Genomic DNA, 25517 nt, shown 5'->3' with positions numbered 1-25517 from the left:
CGCTAAATGATTATTCTGTCTTACTTGCCTCGATGTTTGCTGTTTTCTTGTTAGGCAACCCCGTACTCCAGTTAATATCTTTTTTTTTTCTTTCTCTACAGAGAAGCCGCGACGTTTATGACTGACACTTCACTGTACGTTGCGGTAGTTCAACGTGCTAACTACGTTCTTATGTTACCAATCTAAATTACCTTAGCAGAGATTCAATCTCCGCTAAGCTATTTTGCATATTTTTTTTCGAAGGCCTGAGCTCGTCACAGAATTACAGTGTCCATTAGGGACAATTACCGGTAACTATTTTTTGTAGAAAGGGGTGGATCCCCGGGTTGGATCATGTAATTTCTAACCCCCGCCCAGGGGTGAGTGTTTTGAGCTGCACCGCTCTTTGACCACCCCTCCCCCCCCCTCGGTACTTATTGACAGTCCCTAAAGGATGAAGTCAATGAACAACAGCATTTTTATGGTATAAAGTAACAAAACATGGCATTTGTCTGAAGAAAAAAAACGTTTGGCTAAAAAAAAAATCGAGCAGAGGGTTTCACCCGAAAAAAAAATTTCTGCACAAGAAATGGACAGAAAAAAAAAATTCGTGCAAGCCGAAAATTCCCCACCCCCCCCCCCCCCCATCACTTTTCTAATGGTCCATCCCTTATTATTGGTATTATTTTTTTCTAAAAGGAGCTACGTCACGGACAACACATTTTGTAAAAAAAAAAAATGGCAAAGTTTTTCAAAATTGTCGTTCGAAATTTGTCTTAATCTTTATCAGTCGGAACCACTCTTGGTTATTTTCGCTTTTTTATTACTCCTTTGTTGTTTTTCTACTATAATCTTGAGGTTTCCTGCAATTTGAAAGGAATCAGAAAAATGACTAAATATACCGTGACATAGCTGCTTTAAAAAGCGAAGAGAAGTGGATTGGGGCTGAGCTTCGAGGCAAGCCTCGTTCCCAAAAGTAGACGCACATGGGTCTGGGGAGAGTAAAGTTGTGAAGTGGTTTTCGCGCGTGACACGCACGTTAGTCTCTCACGCTTGGCGCTCTCGTCTCTTTGGCTTGGTTTTATTCAATTCACCATTGTTTCACACTGATAGATATTAAACAGAAAACTACCCCTGATTATCTCACTCTCTCTATTTTCCCTCTAAATTTAACGGCAAACTAATAATTTACATCAGCAAAGAGAGGCTATCTTGCCCAAAATTACCTAAAACGCGCAGCTGGGTAAAGATGAGTTCAAGACGATCGCGAACTAGGCAAATAAACAGAATCTCCATGTAAAATATGTACTTTATAATTCTTTTTTTTCTTTTTTCTATAAACACCACTTTTTCGGCTTTCAAGTTAGACAGTCAGCAACACTAAGCTGAGGTCGTAAAGTGTTTCCCACTGAAGAAATAACCAACGCTGTTTCGTTCTTGAATAAGAATTGGAGGGGAGGGGGCGTTATAAACAGTACTTGTTATACCTTCTGAGCCCTCTTCCGTGGTCGTAGCTGTACTCGAAATCGCGCAAAAGTGAAAAATAATTCTAAAAAACCTAATGATCCGAATTTTGTTATTATGAATTTTGAACAATTATGTTATACTGTCATCGACAACGGTTAAATTCGCATCTCAATTATCATGTGCACTTGGTAAATTGTATGTTCCATCCCTGTGCATTTGATTTCGTGTTTCTCCGAATGTAGTTTAGCTTAGTTTCAAAGTGGTCTCTTTCACCGGCTATTTTTTTCGGCCGCTCATCCAATCCAAATTTTTAGTTATAGTACAAATTGATTTATCATGTAAATATCACAACCACTGTAAAATTTAACATGACCCAAATTGCTACAGGCGCTTTGATTTCAAAAGAGAACATACATGATTTGCCGATACTCCTTTCATTTTACTTATTCCTTCTTTAACGTCTCGCTGAACTCACGATTGCACGTCATCTCCGAGTCTTTTCATTCCCAAAACCATATTTGTCAACCATGTTATGGATTTGTTGTTTTGAATTTTGAATCGTGTATATTGTACTTACATCAGTAATGGTTGAGTTAACAAGCATATTTATATTTATCTCTTGAAGGTAGTCGCGTGCAGTTAATATGTTTTTCTCAGTACTTTTATTCCGTATTTCTTGTTCGCAAAGATATTTGCTTTCAGGACCTTAAATTTAACTTGAAAGTGGCCGCTTTCACCGGTCACCCTCACCAATTCTTAACGCTTCAAATTTTATCATATAAATATCACAACTACTGTGACATTTTAGCATAATTTTTAATGCTTCAGGCACTTGTGACTGCGTAACAACATAACAACTTTGTTATGTCTCAAAAAATAGTTATAGAGTTAGAAATTCGAAAACGTTCAGATATTAAAACTTAAACTGTTGAGTTTCTACTTTTTTTAGCCAAAACGTTTATTCAAATTTCTATTTTTTCAGAAAAAGACCACCGAATTGCTAAAAGGTATTAAAAAAACAAAAAGCGACGAAACGTGGCAGACTGACTGCATGACGCGATTGATTTTACTAGCAAGAAAAATCTCGTAGAATATTAATTCAAAAACGTTTAATCAATGCACTATACACCAAAAAGTCAAAGTTACCACGCGAGTTTCGTACGTTTTAGCGTCTATAACGGGATCTGTTTTCCTCAACATGAAGGCAGCAATTTTTGTTGTTTGCGTTCTATTTTGTCTGTTAGTGCCTTCTCGCGGTGCTTCCAGTGATTACAAAAATGTTTCCACTTCCAAGGTAAGGCTTGAGTAAATTTGATTAGTGATCATTGCTAAAATCGGTGCGAGGCGCTCAAATGCCATAAAATCATTAAGTTGGTTAGTTGGGATCTTTAATTGTCCAGAGTTTAAGTTGGTTTATGTTTTCTTCAGTTTTTGCGTAAAGATAGCTTCTGACGGCAAGTATTTGGTTTGTTTTACCTACGTTTGTGTTAATTTTTTGACATCATGATTTCAAAGGATGGTGCGATCAAAAGATAAGCCCTGCACACGACTATAAAAGGAACTGCGAAACAAAAATTATTCGAAGCGAAATTTTCTGAAGCCGTCCACTAAATTATCGACACTTTAAATGACATTAAAATGAAAGAATTTATTTACCAAGCGCTAAGAAATGGGTTAAGCAATGCCTTACGTTTAAAAATACAAAAAGAAATATTCGAGTAGATATTACTGTAGCCAAAGTTCATCGTCATTCAGAATATTTCACACAAAACGTTTTAAAGTCAATGCTTGGGTTTCTCTTGAATCGGTCACATCACTAACTAAGTTTCTCTTGAGTCGGTCAGAACACAAATTGAGTTCTCTTGAGTCAATCGAAACACAAATTGAGTTTCTCTTGGGAGTTTCTCTTGAGTCGATCAGAACAAAAATTGAGTTTCTCTTGAGTCGGTCAGAACAGAAATTGAGTTTCTCTTGAGTCGGTCAGAACAGAAATTGAGTTTCTCTTGAGTCGGTCAGAACACAAATTGAGTTTCTCTTGAGTCGGTCAGAACACAAATTGAGTTTCTCTTGGGAGTTTCTCTTGAGTCGATCAGAACAGAAATTGAGTTTCCCTTGAGTTGATCAGAACAGAAATTGAGTTTCTCTTGAGTCGGTCAGAACACAAATTGAGTTTCTCTTGAGTCGGTCAGAACACAAATTGAGTTTCTCTTGAGTCGGTCAGAACACAAATTGAGTTTCTCTTGAGTCGGTCAGAACACAAATTGAGTTTCTCTTGGGAGTTTCTCTTGAGTCGGTCAGAACAGAAATTGAGTTTCTCTTGAGTCGGTCAGAACACAAATTGAGTTTCTCTTGAGTCGGTCAGAACACAAATTGAGTTCTCTTGAGTCAATCGAAACACAAATTGAGTTTCTCTTGGGAGTTTCTCTTGAGTCGATCAGAACAGAAATTGAGTTTCTCTTGAGTCGGTCAGAACAGAAATTGAGTTTCTCTTGAGTCGGTCAGAACAGAAATTGAGTTTCTCTTGAGTCGGTCAGAACACAAATTGAGTTTCTCTTGAGTTGGTCAGAACTCAAATTGAGTTTCTCTTGAGTCGATCAGAACACAAATTAAGTTTCTCTCGGAGTCGGTCAGAACACAAATTGAGTTTCTCTTGAGTCGGTCAGAACACAAATTGAGTTTCTCTTGAGTCGGTCAGAACAGAAATTAAATTGTTTCCATTGTAAGAAAGACGGACATTTTGGACAGAAACTTAGGTTTTTCATAAAATGAAGTGGGAAATCAGTGTCAGATTTGACACTTTTTACTACGAAGAAATGGCTTTTTGTTTATCGGTGTTTCATTAAAACGCATTGTTATTCCATGTTACTTAAGGTAGACCGGTTTATATACAACATGTTGGTCGATTCTAAAATTTCTCAGCTTCATCTCATGTCATCTGATGTTTTAAGATTAAAGGAGCAGTCTCTGTTGTTTTCTTTCTATTGTGCCTTTTGAATATTGCCATAAGACGGAGCTTTTGGTGATGAGAAAAATGTTTCCATTACCACAATGGTAAGAAAAGATTTGATGACCAAAATTAGCAAAAACACTGGTATTTATCTTAACTTTTTCAAGTTCTTTTTGGCATCTACATGTATTACCACTTGTTTAAGAAATGTGCCATTCCATTGTGTAAAGAGTTCAAAATTCGGTATAGCATACGTGACAGGCGCTTCTGAGGTGCGAGGGGGGAAGGGGGTAAGGAGTGGGGAGTGTCTAGGGGGGTGTTAGCTGGCTTCCTTTACCCTCTCCTCTCCTCACCGAAGCCTGGTATAACTCTTATATTTTGCATAACGTGTTGACTTGCGGTCAGTTTAAACTGTTCTACCAAAGAAGTTGAGATGACTCCGAAATAATATGGAACATAAAGGTTTACTTTTACTTCAGTAAAAACCATCATCATTTTTCAGTTAATTCTGTCCTTAAGCACCGAAGTCGCATAACGCTGCTTTTGTCTCAATTAACAAGAAAATTGTGTACAAAGCGGTTTTGAAACATAACTTATATAATTGTCGTAGCTGCCTCAATGTGCATACTTTAAAGTATTTTGGTTTATGACTGTCAACAGTGTTTTTATTTACACAGCAGTCTGGCACGTGTCTGCAAGGACCATCCGGTGTCCCTGGCCGTAATGGTTATAACGGGTTACCAGGCCGCGACGGCCGAGATGGCACGAAAGGTGACAAGGGCGTGGCTGGTCCACCTGGGTCACGTGGTGTTAAAGGAGACGCAGGACAAAATGGTACAGACGCTGACCACAGAAACTGGAAACAGTGTGCGTGGAGGAGCTACGACAGCCGTGACATTGGTCTTATCAAGGTAGTTTTAATAAACTTAAAGGCTTTAATGTTAGGTAAAAGAGATCTTTTCTTTTATTTAAAACATATTGATGAATAATATTTTATACATCAAATCGATTAAAGACAATTCAACTGTTACCAATTTAATAACAAAATTAACGTACAACAAACAAAAGGAAATAAACGATTTTATGTACCACCGTTTGCACTTAATTTGAAGTCAGGCATTGATAAGCATTTTTTAATTATTTTTGTAGGACTGTGTTTTTGACAAGAAAAAAGACGATACCGCACTCCGTGTGGTTTATCAAGGCAACTTTTATCTGTATGGCCACAACTGCTGTAAGAGATGGTTCATTACCATTAATGGCGCCGAGTGCAGCGGTCCACTGCCCATTGACGTCGTTTTCTGGATGTCAAGAAGTGCCAACGTGGTCCACAAACCCGGATCAATAGAAGGCTACTGTGACAACATTCACAAGGGCAAAATCCGTGTTGGTATCAACATTGGAAACTGTCCTGGATGGGGAGACACTACCAGTGGAACAGGATGGAATTCAGTGTCCCGCTTGATCATCGAAGAGGTCCCGCGGTCCCAGTAATCAGTTGGTTATTCATAAGAATAACACTGACGTCAGCAATGCAGTAGAGACTGAAAATTGTATAGTGAATGTTTGGCGTTTGTTAAATTAACAAGTACTCCATAAACCGGTGAAGGGTTTTTAATATGTTGTAATCAGAAACATAATTGTATTTGATTTCCGTCAATAAAACCATTATGCATTGCTACTGATATCTGACTTTTGTGTTTTGCATTTACCTTCTGTAACGAGAATTGATCACTCAGTACATGCTGCTTTCTTGAAGGAGAGTGAGATTTGTCTTTAGTTAAAAAAAATTGTACTTTGCAATTGGCCACCAACTTCACAAATACGAAATGCGAGTAGGAGGACCTTTCTAACAAAATTACGAAAAATCTCAATCGTTGAATGGCTAAATAAACAAATTATTCTGCACGGAATTATGTCTGAAAATGCAATCATCATGCATGGTACTGCGGTGTTTGTTTATTTATTCGTCGAGGGAAAAACACAAGATACATGAAAACTGCAACTAAAAGAAGATATCAACGAACTCTGACGAAAAACGAAGCGGATAAATGAAACTTCAGCTCAGCAGCCAACCTAGTTTCGTCGCTAAAATAATCTCTTCACCTCCTCTCTGTACTGTAGCTTGACCAGTCTCGTCTCCTTGAAGGAATTCTGACACGTGATCGATATTTTTGCATTCGCCGTAAATAAATTTGGAAGCTCGATAAGTCCATCATCGAATAGGTGAACTTTTAGCTAACGTGACGTGCATGTACCTAACTTGTGTAAAAAGGGCGCGATGAAAGTACCTTGCAATATATATCACTGCTTTGACGAGCCTGTCGAGTCTTCAGGAAAATCAACTAATAAATTCAAAAATTGAAATGCGGCTCCTTATTTATTTGCACAACGAAATCCCTAAAACTCCATCGGATCGATTTCCCATACAAACTGCCGCCATGTTTGCCGGTCTTACAGTTCAAAAAATAGTCGCCTTTCGTTCACTTACGCCGTTTTATAGCAGTACTTGTTAGTTTCTAGTCTATCAAAAATATTCAAAGAATAATAATCGATAACTGATGGTATTCGCTGGATTAATTTACATTTTTCGCGCTATACCCTTTCTGTCAACGTGACAATCAAAATGAGTTAAATAAGTCAAAAAATGTACCAAAACATGGGAACTAAGATCAGATATCATCACCATATTCATTAAAATCCATACTTTACATTAGGAATAAAACAAGAAACAAATAGGACGATTTATCAATTAAAAGGAGTTAATAAACTTATGATCAATGACTTCTTAAACATGTGGCTATGTTTCGTTAGTTTCACTTTAGGCAGTTTTGTCAAAAATCTTATTGACTTAGTTACTCTCGATGTTTTATATTGAAAGACAAGTATTCTTTATTTTTGACAGTTTATCCGAACGTGAAAAATCTTCTAGTTGCAATCAAATAATGTATCCTTTTTTGCGGACTCTAAAATTGAAATACTTAAACAGGCATATTTGAAAAAATCGAACGCTCTATCTCTGTTTCTCGCTCCGCTCTTCAATCTAATCGGAGGAAATAACACCAGTTCTGTTTCCCGTCCAAGGTAAGACTTTATTCATATATTATAGAGAGTGAATTGCTTCTCCCGCAGTTTGCTTCATTAAAATTTAAAACGTTCTTACATTCTGATACATTCGCACAATTTAACGTTTTTATAGTGGCTGGCTTACAGGGAATCTAAAGGCCATTTACTTGTTTTGACTTTTTTTTTGCAAATTGCAACCTCGAAGAGTTGCTCTGATCGGAATTTTCGTCGAGCTATATAAATTAAATTTAAAACAACAAATCAAAACACCTGTGATCCCGAAAGAATAAAATAACCTGGGCGTTAGCTTGATCATTTCAATGTTTTTCGACTTCAAAAAACCTCTTTATTAATTTCAACGAAACAAAACTTCTTCACTGAGTGGGATAGATTTGTTTATCTCTGCGCGCGACGTACAAATAACCTTTGTCAACCCTACATTAAATTGCTCAAACAAAGAATTAAAGTAGCTGACAGCAATTGTGACCAAAGTTTTTATTAGTAATTCATTAATGCTGTTTATTGCAAAGCGATTTGCCGAACATTTCTTTGCGCACACAACATGCTTGTCAAAACCTGTGACAAAGGGGTTTGCCATTAAGGGCCTGTTTATATGGAGGAGAGTTGTCCCTGGTAGGAGGGTTACCCTTCATACCGAGCCACCCCGGGTGAGAGAGCTTTTCATACGTTTCTTTATAAATAGCTGCGAACCGTTTATATGAGAAATTGCAAAGTTGACTCGGGGGGCAGGGTGACCCTGGGTTGAGGGTCACTCGCTTTGAAGGGAGGGTGACCCTGGGGAGCGAGCCAACTTTTTTCCATATAAACAGTTTGGTTATTTTTGCCTCGCCTACCAGGGACAAGTTGACACATACGGAGCATGCGCAAACGCTTAAATCAGCAAAAACAAAAGAGCAGATAAATTGAAATCGAAGTCGGCGGTAAATTAGTCCAAAAAATGGTCTTGGTCGACGATTTAGCGTTCCTGATTTTAGAAAAAGCAGCCATAATAGATGTTTCAAAACAACTCTCGCCAGTCTTTTGAACCGAGAGGGCCAAGTTTTGGCTCGGTCACAGGGACAACTTTCTAATCTAAACGCTCGGCAAAAAATGGCTCGGGGGAGAGGGTAGCCCTCCTACCAGGGACAACTCTCCTCCATATAAACAGGCCCCAAAGTCATCAACTGTAGACAAACAGGTATTGACAAACTTCGCTTTTTTGCATACAGTATGGCCTTCTTTCGTATATTTATTTTTCCATGTATGATTTCAAATAAGCGGTTCGATAAACATAGGCTAGCTGTCTGCATTCCTTTCAACATAAGTATTTTTTACCGGGATTTTTCAGTAAATCGAGTGACGCATATGTTTTTATATGGCGAGTTAATTTTGTAATCAAAATTAAATTATGTCTTAACATAAAGCAGTATTTATATTCGCTTTGTAAAGCTAACTGCTGTTATGATGTTGTCTGCAAATAATTTAAAACTAGATCGCTTTGGTTTTTGAAAGTGCGTTTGAAAACCGACAGCGCCGCTAAAAATGGGTCATATTTTTATTTGTTAATTTAAAGAAACAGCACCAAAATTACAAGATATAAATGGAAAGCAGATGGTATAATTGAATTTAAATTGATTCTAACTTAAACAATAAGTCCACATAAAACTAACCAAGTTCATCTTTACTTCTCGAGCGCGACAAATTTTCGTAACAAGTACCTCCAAAATAAAAAAAAAAACAAGAACTTATTGAGAACCTAAATGGCCTAAAATTGTGCTAATTACCATTTATACGTATAATAACCTGTTTAAGCTATAACTTGGGAAAATGCAGGTTCTTAATCTTAAAAAAAAGGATTTTTTTTTCTGAAGAAATAAAATATCATGTTTTTATTTTTGTTAGTAATTTACTGAAAGCAAACAAATTATGCGGGAAGTAAGCTAAGAAACATTGCAACTGTTGTTAGGAAGTAGTTACACTGATTAATTTTCACTGTGTAATTAAGTTGCATAAAATAAAATTTAAAAAAAAGTTTAATTTTCACTACCAAGGCAGGAATTTAAAATTGATATAGCACAAAGGAGAAAAACGTCTTAATATTTTTCTTCGATTTTGCTGGATATTAAACAGTTCAATTACATATATAAAAAGTGATCATAATATACTTCCATGTTATAAGCCAGCTGTAAGTTGCCCATAGACAGAAAAAATTCAAGATCTATAGAATCTGTTTAGCTTTAATCAATATACCCCTCAAAAATAGCAACGTTTTTCAGAAATATTAACAACAGAATTATTTGCGAGCAATTTCTTTCAAAAGGAGACAAAACAATCTGAACAAAAAAATAAAGCTTTGAATATACGTTAATTTTCCTTTTCCTCACTCAATGATCATATTGCAAGCAAACGAACCACGTGGCCTTCATATCATGGACAACCAATAACGGAAGTTTACATTAGAAACTGAACATGAAAAAACGACCAGTTTGATTTGTTGAAGTGATGACTCAACTATATTGTGTTACCTCAAAAGTAAGAATTCAGTTTTTTCTCACTCTCGTTAATTTCGGAGTGCGAGGTCAATCCGTTACAAGAAAGAAAATTGTAGAGTTCTCAACACTGAAGCTTTTTATCATCGTACAAACATGAAGGAAAAGAAACTTAACGTTTTTCTATCGCTGGTGTTGCTGCTGTCTTGCACGTTAGAGGGAGAAGGTGCGTCCAACACATCAAAGGTAAGAAGCGAAAGAAAACAATGTAGTATTTCAATGTTAAAAGGTCTGAATTCTGAGAAAAAAAAAAGAGTCAAAGCTTTATAGTCAGGTAATGGAAAGTTTTATTTCAACATAAAGGAAACAATGTTAGATTGCTGTAAAATTCGTTTTCAACAAAGACCAAAACAAAAGCAAATTCTGCTGTAGCAGATTTAACGCTAATTGTTGTAAACTAGCGAATAAAGGAAAAAAACATTTTTTGTATGATCAAAGAAATAGCTGACTCCACCAAGGTAAGACTTACCTTAGCTGAATATTTGTTTGCGTTAAAGTTGGTAGGATGAGAACAGTTTACTTAAAGCAATATTTTGGCCAAGGAATGTAGTTTTGTAATGATCCATTGCAAAAAAAAAATGAAAAAAAGCCTGAATGGTTGTAACGCATAAGTGACAGAAAATCGGTTCGTTCTTTTGATACCCGCGTGCCGGACAGCGATAAAATAAACACTGTAAACTCAGACTAGTGTTGCTCGCGAATTAATTGCGCAGCTTCAGATTTTTTTTAATGTAGACTCCAATTAAAGGCTTGACAGAACTGAACAGCACAGAGTTTTTGTGATTACATATGTTTTTTCTCCAAAGAAATATCAAGATTTCAGGCGCAGAGGTAAAAATGCATTGTTTAATGAAATGAAAAGCAGAAGACGTTGCAAGAAAAATCACGTTCGGCCTGCCAATCATGTTGTCTCACTGAAGATCACTTAAACTGTTTACTTATAAACAAAGGAGTAACAAATTAAATTTTGGTAGTTACTTGGGTTAACATGGGCATAGAACGAAACTCACAACGGAAGTTTACTTTATAAACAACAAAACAGAACAAGTTCGATTTGTTGCCCGGAAAAAGTGCGACGCCCAGTTGAGTTGAGGTTTGAACTACAAAATTCGCGTGTTTTTCAAAAGGCGCAGTAATGCCGTTTCTATTTGCAGCTACTAGTGTAACACCAAAGTTTGCATTCGTTAATTCTGAAACCATCGCTAGCCTTCTTTATTCACACAGCACCCTGGCACATATCTCCAAGGATCAGCCGGTATCCCTGGCCGTAATGGATATAACGGGTTACCAGGCCGCGACGGCCGAGATGGTGCGAAAGGTGAGAAGGGCGTGGCTGGTCCACCTGGGTCACGTGGTGTTAAAGGAGTCGCAGGACAAAATGGCGCAGACGCTGACCACAGAAACTGGAAACAGTGTGCGTGGAGGGGTGAAGACAGCCGTGACATTGGTCTTATTAAGGTAAGCTTTATTTTTTGGTAAAATTTATCTTTCATTTATTAAACATATGGATGAAGAAATGTTTTCTAGGTCAAAATCGCGAGAACCTTGTTCAGTAGCTATTGCCAATTTAATAACACACATCATGAAAACATAACTTTGTTGTGTAAAACTCAAATAAAGCTGGAGTAAATTTGGAATTAAATCAGCTTCTCGCTAACTTAAAACTTTTTAAAGCTGACCTTTATGCCAGCTTAACACTCAAGTTTAAATGCGGGGTAATGGGACTTCTTTACACCAACTTTAAATCACATTTACACATGCTAGCGTAAAGGTCGGTTTATAACCACCTTTAATTTCACGAAAATCCTAATTTTCATGCTGTGACAATATCTTCAATACAATAACTGGAGAAAAAAAATATGGTCCACCACATATGCACTCAGTTTGGAATCAGGCACTGACAAGTGTTTTTTTTTTTTTAATTATTTTGCAGGATTGCGTTTTCCACAAGAAGAAAGACGATACCGCTCTCCGTGTGGTTTACCAAGGCACCTTTTATCTGCTTTGCAACAACTGCTGTAAGAGATGGTTCATCAGCTTCAATGGCGCCGAGTGCAGTGGTCCTCTGCCCATTGACGTTGTTTGGTATATGGCAAACAACAACTATCCAACCCACAAACCCGGAGCAATAGAAGGCTACTGTGACAACATTCACAAGGGCAAAATCCGTGTTGGTATCAACATTGGAAACTGTCCTGGATATGGAGACTCTGACGGTTTTACAGGTTGGAATTCAGTGTCCCGCTTGATGATCGAAGAAGTTCCACGGTCCCAGTAATCAGTTGGTTATTCATATAAGAATAACGCTGACGCCAGCAATGCATTAGATACTGAGTTTAGGTGCAAAATTGTACACGGAATGCTTGGTGTTCGTTTAAGTAACAAGTGCTCCATAAACTGGTGAAGGGTTTTTTAATATTTTGTAATCAGAAACATAATTGTACTGATTTCCATTAATAAAAACAACTAGGCATTGCTTCTGATGTCTGATAATTTGCTTTCTGCAACGAAAGATGATCACTCAATGCATGCTGATCTTTGTAAGGAGAGTGAGATTTTATTCAGTTATAAGAAATTGTACTTTGCAGTGTTAAAAAAACGAAACATGTGTGGGGGACTTCATCATTTCTAATAAAACGAGAAAAGCATCGGTAGACGATTCGCGAAATAAACGAATTATCCTGCACGGAATTAAACCTCAAAATCAATCACTATCGCACCGCGTTGTTTGTTTAATTTATTCGTCGAGAAAATACATAACATTTTTTTGTGAACTTTATTGATTGGGAAATGGTACATGCATGTGTGCCGTAGCCTGCGTTGCGGGCGAATTCAACCCCTTCCACCGGGTTTCGTCTGCAACGCAGGCTAGTGCGCCGAGGAGATAGGATGAAATCATCCTACGGCAAAATACATTTAAAATACTTTCTAAATACTGTCCATGCGATTAAAGGAAAGTCATTATCATATTGCTGAATTCCCCCCCCCCCCCCCCCACCACACACACACACCTTCTGCAATTTGAAAACCGAGCATGCTGTGGCCACAAATTTGTGGCCACAGCATGCAGAACACACAGCGCGCATGAACTACACATTTATTTTAATAAGTGCCGTTATGTCGACACAGTTTTGCGCAATCATTTATTATTTTCGGAAACGTGCTGGTAAAATTAGGATATCTGCTAGCTAAAACCACATGAGTTGTCGTTAACAACAACAATGATTCCATAATTCTTGGCTTGCACGTGACGTCAGAGATGTTTCCATATTTGGGTATCCGCCATATTGGTGTTCCACCGCGGGTGAAATTTACATACCGTATTTTCTCAAATAAACGACGGGGCGTTTATTTAAAACTCGGCCTCAGAGACCCGGCGTTTATTTGAAGCCGGCGTTTAATCGGGGTCCGGCGTTTATTTATGAAGTAAAATTTTCAATCATGTTTAAGTTGATTCATTTTTTCAAGTACGACCCTTGTGCGATGGCTGTGTAACGTGAGCATGGACCTGACAACGACAAGATTAATGTCGGACACATCCCTATCGAGCTCTCATCCACCCTTTGCTACTTCGTAAAACATGGAGGGAATGTTTCGGCTAAAGTGAGGCAGGAAAACTTACAGAGCTAGCAACTTGGAACAAGGCGGCCTTGAAGTCCCTATTACTGTTCAATGCGCGATTTCCACCCAGAAAGCACAATTTTTGACAAAGCTAAAACAACTGATAAACAAACGCTGGAGTGATCCTCGCGTTTTTAGCAACAGGGAGCACTACAACAAAAGAAAGAGAGTGCGTCAGTCATAACAAAAAGAGCATGCCGGAACATTGACTAACATTACTATATTTTCAATTTTGCGTTGTTGTACGTCATAAACCGCAGTTAATGTTACGCCAGACTTATTCGTTAAGCATTTATTAAAATAACAAACGCCGTATACCATATAGTACGTGTCATATCAGTGCCTTTCTAGTGAATATCTTCACTTATTGGATCGACTCAAATAAACGCCAGGACCTCGATTAAACGCCGGGACCCCGAATAATCGCCGGGGGCGTTTATTTAAAACTTGGCCTCAGAAACCCGGCGTTTATTTGAAGCCGGCGTTTAATCGGGGTCCGGTATGTTTATATGCCATCGCTGTTGATTGACTCGAAATTTCAATGGATTCTCCGGAAAACGAACGTGTTCCTTCAATAGATGAGCTTTGTAGTACGATTCCAGTATTATCTGAGTATTGCAGAAAACTCGACGACCACGTTAAACGAAGATATTTAGAAAAAATCGCCGAGGTTGGAGTCGATCCGGTCACTTTTCCCGATGAGCAAATTATGGTAAATAAAGGTGACGGGCCTACACGACTCCTACGTTCGTGACATTTGTACCTTTGCCGCTCTATATTAAGTTCGGTCTTTCGACCTTATTTGCTTCTGACTTCTTTTTGAGGGTACTGTTTTTATTTGGAGGCATTATGTATTGAATATAGCCGTAAGTTGTGGCCAAGGAAGTGTCTAGAGGTCATTGCGCTGCGTGGTTCGGCCATTTGTAGAGTCGAATGGCACCTCTAAATCTGTATTCTGCCACATGTTGTGCTAGTTTAGTTTGTTTTGGCTAAATTCTATTTGCAAGATGTGTTTTAGGCTCTCAAAATGGTCGCCCGGCGTGGAAGGACAAGACCTGAAATGTTCCGGGAAAATGTAAACTACTTGCATTTTATTGACGCCGGGCCCGGCATTTTAATGCATGCAAGACGTATTGTCTTATCACGGATAATCTTGGTCCGGCTTCGCCAGAGACTGTTTCAGCTTTACTATTAAAAAGCTGAAAGCTGGTTTCAGAGAGACCTTCTGTATTGTAAAGTCCATGCTTCTTGCATTATTTTGATCGAGTGCTCTGTCTTTTTAGCTCGATGTTCAGGATTTTTTACCTCCCTTGTTCATTGCGTTACGTTGGCACCACATGATTTAAATATAGATTTGAAATCTTTCACGCGCAAGTCTGTTGACTATTTTGCGTTTTGTTTATGCCAGTCTATGGTTCAGTTCAGGCAAGACCATGGTTTTGATCCTCCGTGTGGATCTCATCAGTTGCCGGTATTTGGTTTTCTTTAGTTAATAAAGGTGACGGGCCTACACGACTCCTACGTTCGTGACATTTGTACATTTGCCGTTCTATGTTAAATTCGGTCTTTCGGTCCCACGAAGAAGCTGCGGCTCCAGAATGAAAATGCTGATCACAAACCCTATCGTTACTTAAGATTTTTTCTGTGAGGTCATCGCGGCTTATTGCTGAGATCCATCTTCGCCTTCGCTCAATGCTGAGCTCTTCAACTTCTGGCCCTGATTCGTCACAACTCAGTTGTGATCGATACAATCGTATTCCCTTATCTCGACCAGTTTTTCTAGAACAACCCACGATCAGGCATATAGGCATTTTGAGGACGCGAAACTGAAAAAAACTCGCCTGAACACTTGTGTTTGTGACTGGCATCCGTCCGCCATATTGGTATTTGGAACACCATCATGGCGGACGGAAGTCACACGTAATCCGGAAGTCACGTGAGTGCAAGCAAAGAATAACGTCTTAAAGAAATATCCGCCATCTTAGAACCGCCATTTTTTGAACTTTTAAATGAATTTTACAACTCACTTTATCCAACAGCCTAAACGCGAAGCAAATGGAATATAAAACTTTCGACTGTTTCACCATCGAAACATAAGAAGCAATTAAGCACTTTTAGTAATAAAATAAAAACATAACTGTTAAAAACGTCTTGCCGTGTAAACGTCGAAGTTCCAGTCGAACACGTATCACCAACGTCGAAATGTTTCCTACTAAATTTTGGGATGGTCATTAAATTTGGAGAATAACAAATCTTCAAAGTTGGAGCAGGTAACCGGACAATTATTGTTGTCGATCTTGATCACTCTAGGTCTTATCAAAAGGGTGTTAAAGGTACGGGAGATATACTAAAATAAACGTTCGTGATCCGGGAACAAAGGACTGAAGAGGTGTCAAGAAAATTGAGGACATCTATCCAATCAACAGGAACTGCGAGCTTTGTTTCACAACCTAAAGCAAATTGTTTGCTCAAAACACAACTGCTAGTCAACTGAAATAACTTCTTTGCGTGCAATCAGGGATATCATTAATCATTTGGCACACGTACTGCGAAGATACGAACTTAAATTTTATATTAGTATAAGAAAGAGCATATAAGTGCCATCAAAAATTGAGATATTAATATTCCGATTTTGTTTTCCATTTCCAAAACGTGGTTACTGAGTATACGTAAATCAAAATATCATTGATGTTGATCTCATCTAAGTTCCCATAGAAAGAGAATTAAGTGTAAGGGTAACATCGTTAATTTAACGTTCGTGAGTAAAAACAAAGAAATAAGGGGATGTGAAGAAAATGATGGAAAGCTAAGTTTAACTTTGATATTTTTTTACCCAGTTTTCCTCCAGAACTGTAAGTTTTCTACCCCCAAGGAAAACTTCTCGCTAAAATATAATTGCATGTTTGATAGGCTAGGCAGCTGAAACAACTTCTTTGAGTTCAGTCATGATATCATAAATTATTTGATACACGTACCATGAAGATACGAGCTTGAATTCTATAATAACTGTTAAAAAAGAACCTTTAGGTACCGAGCATATTAAGAGACTTTTCTGCAGTCTATATTTGACGTTTTATTATCAGTCTTTAGTTTTTCATCACGAAAATCTCAACGTTAGTAAATGTATTCCAATATAAAAAGGGCGAGTAATATTTATATATTACAGGTGTGCGACGAATGCTAACGCAGTCGGTGTTCAGCTAATTGGTGTTTGTTTAACTTAATTGGTGTTAGGTTGGTGTCCTAAGGATAATTTTCTTGTTCGACTCTTGTGAGCTATACAACGCTCTCTTTTGGTAACATTTTTTTAAAACTAAAAGGGAATATTAACGATAAGTATTTTTCAAGATGTGTCCTTATAAGCTGTGTACTTTAGTAAAACCATCCAGTTAACAAATAAACTGTCTTGTTATACCTACATCAGACAGTTCTGTCAACATCAATCTTACGTTCTCTTAATGTTTTTTTCTTAAAAAAAGACAACTACTTGTTGAAATTTGACAGGTTATTCGAATAACAAAGCTCTCTTCTATTTTCCATAAGTGGAGCAAGCAAACTCTGAATTCCATATTCTCTTTGACTCTGGGTTGAACGGTCACAGAACGTCGACAAACTAACATCATCGAAGAACGTTTGCGTACTTGGGTGAAAACTGAAGAAACAAACATGTTCAGAAAATCCAGCGATTTATCTCTGTTGCTTTGGTTGTTGGTTGCTCCTCTCATTCATCAAATTGATGGAAATAACAACACTGTTTCTTCTTTAAAGGTATGGCTTGATATATCGGTAAACAACAAAAAATGGCTTCCGTCCCAGTTTGCTTTATCCACTTTTATAAAAATAACTGAGAATCTACGTACGCTGTGATTAATCAATAACCTGTTTTCTAATGAACTGATAAACCCTGCTCCTTGCCCGCTACCCGATTTGGCAGCACTACGTTCGATTGCGCGAAAGGACGATCGAAGACCTGAGTGTCAATCACAAAAATGAATTTTCTTGCCCACCGCAGTTGGAGCAAAGGAACTTGAAGCAAACTTGAGGGAAAAGCATTGCAGATACGCATTATTTGTCTTGCGTCAATTCCTTTTCAGGTTGCGTTTTCGTTCATATAATGAGGCGTGACACGCGAAAGTCTGTGCAGCGCTCATAGATATTTAATAAGGAGGCGACTTGTCGGATTGGAGTCACGCCCTCGTTAGATCAACATTCACACAAACTGGTTTGCTTCCCGATTTGGTGTGGCCGACAAACCGTCCGACAAATCATCGCCTATAAATTAGCTTTACCTTGGTCTTATTTCTCTGCAGTTAAGTACAATTCCGCCGAATACCGTCCAATTTCTGTTTTTTTTTTCATATTTTGTACTGTAGTGTGACTGCTTTGAGAATAATCACAAATAAAGAAGGTAGTTTCTATGCTTTATTAATTATTTTACCGTTTTTCATTATTCCTTTTTTTCTATGACTGTGTTATTGGTATATAAGGTGTAACCCTCAGACGTGCCGATAAGAAAAATGCTTCCATGTACCACCGTCATTTTAAGATAAAATTTTAAAGATTTACACAAGCGAAAAGAAAACCCTGCCAAGCTGAGTATTGGTACACATTAAAGATTTTTTCTTGATCCCTCAGCGGAGTCTCAATATATTACTATTATCTCATTGCTGTTTCATATCATTTGCTTACCTTCTTTCCACCACCGTTTTGATATAGTTTTGATGATTTCAACCAGACACAACTTGGTACACATTCAAAGTTGTTTTTTTTTTCCTAGATCACTCATTAGCGTCTTGTTATATTACTATTTTATCATTACATGTTGGTATTACTTGCTAACCTTATTTTATTAATCATTCCACAGATTCCTAACACGTATCTGCAAGGACCACCTGGCCTTCCTGGCCGTAATGGTATTAATGGACATAACGGAATACCAGGCCCTTACGGTCCTCCTGGTGCCAAAGGTGAGATAGGCATGGCAGGACGTCCTGGACCTCGTGGTGTTAAAGGAGACGCAGGACAAAATGGTACAGACGCTGACCACAGAAACTGGAAACAGTGTGCGTGGAAGGGTGAGGACAGTCGTGACATTGGTCTTATCAAGGTAAGGTTTAATTTTAATTTTAAGGAAAAAGGTGTCATTTTATTGTAAATATATTAAAGGGTAATACTACATTTTTGCATCGAGATGAACTGAAAACACATCATCATTCAATATTTTTAATGCAACAGCCAAAACGGTTAAAGAACCACATTTGTACTCAAAGCATGTTTGCCCCTGCATGTAGCAACAAATAAAATGGAGTTAATTATTTTCGGTAGGATTGCATTTTCAACAAGAAGAAAGATGATACTTTTCTCCGTGTGGTTTATCAAGGTAACATCTACTTGGGTAGCTGTGGCAGCTGCTGTAAGCGATGGTTCATTACCTTCAATGGCGCCGAGTGCAGCGGTCCACTACCCATTGACGCAGCCATATGGATCAGAAATGCAGACGAAGACAACCTTAGACCAGGAGCAATAGAAGGTTACTGTGACAACATTCACAAGGGCAAAATCCGTGTTGGTATTAACATTGGAAACTGTCCTGGATATGGAAACTCCAACGGTAATACAGGCTGGATGTCAGTGTCCCGCTTGATTATCGAAGAAGTCCCACGGTCCCAGTAATCAGTTAATTATTCATAAGTGCAACGCTGACGTCAGTAATGCATGAGCGGCTGATTTAACGTGCAAAATTGTACACGGAATGCTTGGCATTTGTTAAAGTGAAGGGTTAAAAGGTTGTAATCAAAAACACAAATGTAAATGATATCCGTGAATAAATCAATTCTGTAATGCTAATGAAGTCTGATTTTTTTTTTCTTTTCCTCCTCTTGATACAGAGGCGATCACTCAATACATGCTGCTCTCTAGAAGGAGAGTGAAATTAATTTTCAGTTAAGGAATTGTACCATGGCCACCATCTTGACAAATATCAAATATAAGTAAGGGCCTTGTTATAAAATTACGAAAAACCTCAATCGCGTAATGGCGAAACAAACAACTTTTATTCTGCACGGAATTTTGTTCCTATATGCAATCATTATTGCACTGCGTTGTTTGTTAAATTTATTTCACGGGAATAAAGTACGCACACACATTTTTTTTTTTCGTTTTTCGTGAACTAAATTGTTTTGGAATTAAAAACAAGATAGACTGATACAATTATATAGCAAAATACTGTTATTATTAGCTACTTCCAAAGGCTATCTTACGATTAAAGGAAAATTCACTTTCAGACTGATGAATTACATGTTGAATTTTTTTCAAAAATTACATGCTTAAGAAGTCCCCTTCCTTGTTATTTGAAAATCGCCAATGCTATAGCCACCAAATTAACACAGCATAATCTACAAATTAATCAAAATAATTGTTGATGCCATTAAAACGAGGCAATTTGCGCGATTATTCATTAGGCGACGTTTTGATCAAATAGGTAATCTTCTCTTCTTTTAAAAAATAAATAATAAATAAATAATAATGGTTTATTAAAACTCATAATAGCGCCTAAATTGTGAAATACAATGAAATTTACAAAAATGTCTGAAATTTACAATATTGCAAAATATTGAGGGACTGGGAAATGAAATTAATTAAGCTATTTACATCGTACATTATTTATATGAAACTAATTATATACTCGTGTGCGCCATGGCCGGGAAAATTGACTTTCTGAACCTTTTAGTGCGGCATGTAATTAGTGAAACTTTCTTGTTATTGCGCAGATTGTAGGAATGGCATTCGGCGCGCTTCGGGGGGATCAAGTGATGCAACCGCGAACCAGTATGTTGCCATTTTGAACTTCTTAAGTGAAATGATTTACGAGGGTCTCAATGGGTTGTGACATTTACGGCTAACGGCTAATTTTGTTTTCCGTTACGGTTAACAGAAGCGTTAAAAAATAATTTCAATTGTTTTAAAAAGTTAAAAATTGATTTCCACATAGTTAAGGTCATAGGACCATCGAACAGAAGATATAGAGATACAGAGCAAGTGTCAGACCTGTCAAAACGTCGGTCATCTGAACTCTTGTCATGACAATTTTGGCAGACACTTTCAACACTTCCGGTTTTCTTAAATCAGATTATCAGCCTTTCTAGGTATCAAAACACATGAAAGGCAAGGAAAAAAGTCTTTAAAAGAGAAGTTGAGACCTTTATTTTAGTGACTGGAATTTTTAACAGTTAACATTCTTTACGGCTAATGGTTAAATTTTTTCAATTTTTACGCCTTACGGCTGAACTTTTGGCTGTTTATGACTAACGGCTAACCCTATAGAGACCCTCATTTACTTCGTCCACTAAGTAAAACAAAGCACATGGAATGTAGAACTTTCGATTAATTCCTTATAATAAACTGTTCACCGTAGAAATATAAGGAGCAATCAAGCAATTTAGTAATGACCCCCTACAGTGATTTTATGTTTTTGATTTAAACAAAAAAAAAAATTAAACTGCTAAAAACGTCTTGCCATGTAAACGTCAAAGTTTTGTCAAACACGTTTCACTAACGATAGAACGTTGAGAATAAATTTTGGTTATATTCGCTAAATCCAGTGCTTTTAGCTTGAATACCTTTTTTAAAATAATAGATTTTCAACGTTGCAGCAGATGAACGGACAGTATTTGTGTCAATCTCATCCTAGTTTCTATCGAAGGTTGAAAGTTCGTGATCAACGAAAAAGACACTGAGGAGGTGTTATGAAAATTCAATTTAAATTGAAAAAAAATTTACATAAAAATAAGCAAACTCAGAAAAAAAGTTATTTTCACACAAGTTGTTTTATATGTAACTTCAAGTTTTCCACATTAGCCTAAAGAAGACAGTTCGCTCAAAAGCAAAACTGCCTGTCTTGGGAACTGAGTCGCTGAAATAACTTCTTTGAGTTCAATGAAGGATATGATTAATTATTTGGTACAGATACAATGAAGATACCAGCTTAAATTATATAATTATATAGGGAATTTGTACGAAAGATCATCCATTTCGGCATGAAGATATTTTTGTGCGCTTTTAATTAAACAGCTTATTATTTAGATTTTACTTTTTATAGCATTAATTCAAAACGGCAGTAATCTACGCCAAAATATTCGAATGGATAGATGTATATATATATATAATGGGTTGTCGATCACATCTAAGCCTACTACAGAATGAGGGTTTATATGTAGTAAGGTTAATATCCGAACTTTCGTGAGTAAAAAACAACGGACTTAGGAAGTGTGAAGAAAATGATGGAAAGCTAGACTGTAGCTAGGTCTAACTTTGATATTTGAGTATTCCTCCAGAACTGCACGTTTTTCACCACTTAAGGTAATCTGCTCCGGTCCGTAAATAGAAAATTGCATGTTTGGGGAACTAGTCAGCTGAAACAACTTCTTCGATTTCAATCAAGATATTATTCATCAATGGATACACGTAACATGAAGATACGTGCTTGAATTCTTTCGTAATTAATAAAAAAGAACCTTTAGGCACGACAGAACATTAAGATATTTTTCTGCAATCTACATTTGACAGATTACTATTCGTATTGGATTTTCTATCTCGAAAATTTTCAAGTAAGCCATTGATCCCAAAATAAAACGGACGTTACAGGTGCGTGACGAATGTGAACGCAGCCGATGTTCAGCTAATTGGTGTTTGAATTGATAGAAGATTGGTGTCCATTGGATAGCTCTCTTGTTTAACTCTTGTGGTGTTTACATCGTTCTCTTTTGGTGACGTACACTTATTTTAAGTAAAAGGAATTTTCAATGACAAGTATTTTCTGAAGTTGTGGTCTTACCAACCATACAAACGTGAGTTAAACTGCTCCAGTTAACATATCCTCTCTGTTTCGTTTTACCTAAATTAGACAGTTCTGTCAAAAATCCAGCTGTCTTTTCCTTGGTGCTTTTATGTGGAAACAAATAATTCTTTGATATTTGACAGGTTATTCGAGCTTTATAAAAAATTTGCTATTTGCCATAAGTGGAACAAACAAACTCTTAGTTTTCCGTGTGTTTTTGCGACTCGAAGTTCAATCGGCACGGAACTTCGACAAGCTAAACACATCCAAGAACGATTGCCTATTTGGAAATTTCACAGCCTAACAACATGCTCAGAAAATCCAGCGCTGCATCTCTGTTGTTGTGGTTTTTGATTGCTCCGTTCATCGAAGGAAATAACAAACCTGTTTCATCTTTAAAGGTAAGGTGCTAGTTGAAATTGCATGCAGTTTGTTTTATCTCATCGCAATTTCATTAAGTACTTTTCTGCCTTAAACCGGTTGCCTTTTTGCTTTCCTTTCTTCTGACTTTTATAGCTTATAACCTTTAAAATAATTCTTTGCATTGATCCATCGATTTTGTGCTGGAACAATGTATGAAGCTGTGTATAATAGTCATTCTTTCAGCCGCCGGGATTGGTTTACTGCGTCGTCATTAAATGCATGATTGTGTTGACAATAATAAAATTTATCACGAAATTTAAAATCGATTTCTGATTCTTTTCGAATCTCTTTCCAAAGTTATTCAGAAATAATTCGAAAAATGTTTGCATTACCACTAAGTTACGATCTGATTTAATGATTGAAACATGAGAAAAAATATAGTTTTAGTGTACGTTTTACGGCGGCAATTACGTGCGTACCGCGTAGTAAATTATCTCGGGTAAAAGCGATTTCTTAATTTTTTTTTAAAAAAAATGTGCTTACCACACCGATCACATTTTGATCTATTTTTTTTGTATGTAACAAAATGCGTAAAAGCAAATTTTAATGGTCGAATGTTTTTGGCCAGATTTTTCGCGGCAATAAATCGGAAGGCAAATCTTTAGTAGTTAACATGTATTTTTGTGGTTAAAAGGTATTTCTTTTTCAGTTTTGGAAAGCAAAATGATGGGTAATAGATTAGCATATTGATATAAAGTAAAATGAGCGCATAAGTTATTGGTTTTACGTCAACTCCTTTAAAGGTTTTTCGTTCACAAAATCGGCGCAACTTGAGAAAAAAAATCTGTGCAGTGGTTACAGATTTCTTCTAAGCGGCCGACTCGTCGGATTAGACTACTCACGCCCTCGTCAGATCACCATTCACATGCGCAGATTTGCGTGCCGATCTGACGTAGCCGACAAATCATAGCCAATAAATTAGCCTTTATCTTAGTCGTACCTCTTTGCAGTTAAGTAAAAATCATCCGAGTGCCGTACAATTTCTGTTGTTGTCTTCATTTTTTGCCCTTCTGGTATACACCTAATTGCAATGACGTTGCCAAATAAAAAGAAAAGTGAAAAAAAAGTAAGTAGGAATTAGTTAGGTTACTGTTATAGCTTGTATCAAACATTTGCAGAATTATGCAATGGAAAGGAAATGTTCAAAACCAGCTGTTACATCGCAGTGCTGACTGCTTTGAGAATTATCACAATCCAAGATGGTACCTTTTATGCCTAATCAATTCTTATTTCCTTTTTTACGTTATTTCTTTTTCTATGACAAAGTTATAGAGATATGTATCCGTCCGACGTGCTGTTTATAATAAGAGAAACATGTTTCCACCACCGTTTTGTGACATTTTGATGATTTCAACTAGCGAAAAGAAAACCTTGCCAAGCCGTGCATTGGTACACATTCAAAGTTTTTTCCCCTAGATACCTCATTGGTGTCTTGTTTTATTACTATTTTCTCATTGCATGTTGGTATTATTTGCTAACCTTATTTTATTAATCATTCCACAGATTCCAAACACGTGTCTTCAAGGACCAGCCGGCCTTCCTGGCCGTAATGGTATTAATGGACATAACGGGCTACAAGGGCGTAATGGTGTGAATGGACAAAACGGGTTACAAGGCCGCGACGGACGAGATGGCGCTAAAGGCGATATGGGCGTGAAAGGCAGCCCTGGAACACGTGGTGTTAAAGGAGACGCAGGACAAAATGGTACAGACGCTGACCACAGAAACTGGAAACAGTGTGCGTGGAGGAGTGAAGACAGCCGTGACATTGGTCTCATCAAGGTAAGCTTTAATTTGGGGGAAAAAGATGATACAAATTTGTCATTCTCGATGTGATCTTCGCTTGAATTTTATTTCTTTGTAAAAAAAAAAAGTAAACTAAGAAACTTACAGTAATTGCCAATTTAACACATTGTTCTCAATACAACAGTCGAAAAGAAATCGTTATCACTATTATCATTAATTGAATTCAATTTGAAACCAGAGAATTATAAAGCTATCATTTTCCCCTTTTTATCAACTCTTGTTAATAGATATAGCTGGTTAATTATTTTCTACAGGATTGCGTTTTCGACAAGAAGAAAGATGATACCGCTCTCCGTGTGGTTTACCAAGGCAACTTTTATGTGAATTGCGACGGTTGCTGTAAGAGATGGTTCATCAGCTTCAATGGCGGCGAGTGCAGCGGTCCTCTGCCCATTGACGTCATTTGGTGGATGCACACCAATAAGCCAAGTCGAACCACAAACCCGGAGCAATAGAAGGCTACTGTGACAACATTCACAAGGGCAAAATCCGTGTTGGTATCAACATTGGAAACTGTCCTGGATATGGAAACGCTGACGGCCATACAGGCTGGAATTCAGTGTCCCGCTTGATGATCGAAGAAGTTCCACGGTCCCAGTAATCAGTTGGTTATTCAAAAGAATAACGCTGACGTCAGCAATGCATTAGAGACTGATTTAAGGTGCAAAATTGTATACGGAATGCTTGGAATTTGTTAATGTTACAAGTGCTCCATAAACCGGTGAAGTTTTTTAATATTTTGTAATCAGAATCGCTAATTAAATTATCATGCATTGCTTATTCGTGTTTCGTGTGACCTTCTTCGTGTTTTTCGATTACTCTT

The 25517-nt window shown here is 37.4% G+C and overlaps 3 protein-coding genes across 5 annotated transcripts in view; all 3 read left to right on the top strand.

Annotated features, from left to right (window-relative positions):
- The first annotated feature begins 2599 nt into the window (after positions 1-2599).
- LOC144655021 (collagen triple helix repeat-containing protein 1-like) lies at positions 2600-6074 on the top strand. 2 transcript variants are annotated; one of them, XM_078515244.1, is made up of 3 exons: positions 2600-2740; positions 5071-5304; positions 5543-6074. In XM_078515244.1, exons 1-3 carry the CDS (start codon positions 2645-2647, stop codon positions 5885-5887), a joined length of 675 nt encoding a protein of 224 aa, XP_078371370.1. In that variant the 5' UTR covers positions 2600-2644; the 3' UTR covers positions 5888-6074. The 2 variants fall into 2 exon arrangements, with proteins under 2 accessions (XP_078371370.1, XP_078371378.1); XM_078515252.1 differs by having other exon boundaries at positions 5054-5304; positions 5543-5865.
- An 11143-nt stretch (positions 6075-17217) lies between these two features.
- LOC144654942 (collagen triple helix repeat-containing protein 1-like) lies at positions 17218-19476 on the top strand. Its single transcript, XM_078515177.1, has 3 exons — positions 17218-17397; positions 18494-18736; positions 18955-19476. The coding sequence occupies exons 1-3, from the start codon at positions 17296-17298 to the stop codon at positions 19300-19302; spliced, it is 693 nt and encodes a 230-aa protein (XP_078371303.1). The 5' UTR covers positions 17218-17295; the 3' UTR covers positions 19303-19476.
- Positions 19477-22398: 2922 nt separating this feature from the next.
- Positions 22399-25517, top strand: part of LOC144654891 (collagen triple helix repeat-containing protein 1-like) — a 92344-nt gene continuing 89225 nt past the window's right edge. The window contains exons 1-3 of one of the 2 annotated variants that reach the window (XM_078515134.1): positions 22399-22475; positions 22696-22866; positions 24392-24670. In XM_078515134.1, coding sequence (XP_078371260.1) covers positions 22774-22866; positions 24392-24670 — 372 coding nt within the window. In that variant the 5' untranslated portion in view covers positions 22399-22475; positions 22696-22773. Of the gene's footprint in view, positions 22476-22562; positions 22867-24391; positions 24671-24948; positions 25447-25517 lie in introns of those variants that run through there. The other variant, XM_078515146.1, reaches the window with a different exon arrangement.

Source organism: Oculina patagonica, chromosome 1 (assembly GCF_052425735.1).
Source record: "Oculina patagonica isolate OP01 chromosome 1, crgOcupat, whole genome shotgun sequence".
NCBI lineage: Eukaryota > Metazoa > Cnidaria > Anthozoa > Scleractinia > Oculinidae > Oculina > Oculina patagonica.
This window is presented reverse-complemented; position numbering and strand designations above follow the sequence as displayed.

Coding starts and splice junctions, on each gene's coding strand:
- LOC144655021 (XM_078515244.1), top strand. CDS start 2,645: ATGAAGGCAGCAATTTTTGTTGTTTGCGTTCTATTTTGTCTGTTAGTG. Junction 2,741..5,070: donor AAAATGTTTCCACTTCCAAG/GTAAGGCTTGAG, acceptor TTATTTACACAG/CAGTCTGGCACGTGTCTGCA. Junction 5,305..5,542: donor GTGACATTGGTCTTATCAAG/GTAGTTTTAATA, acceptor TTATTTTTGTAG/GACTGTGTTTTTGACAAGAA.
- LOC144654942 (XM_078515177.1), top strand. CDS start 17,296: ATGTTCAGAAAATCCAGCGATTTATCTCTGTTGCTTTGGTTGTTGGTT. Junction 17,398..18,493: donor ACACTGTTTCTTCTTTAAAG/GTATGGCTTGAT, acceptor ATCATTCCACAG/ATTCCTAACACGTATCTGCA. Junction 18,737..18,954: donor GTGACATTGGTCTTATCAAG/GTAAGGTTTAAT, acceptor TATTTTCGGTAG/GATTGCATTTTCAACAAGAA.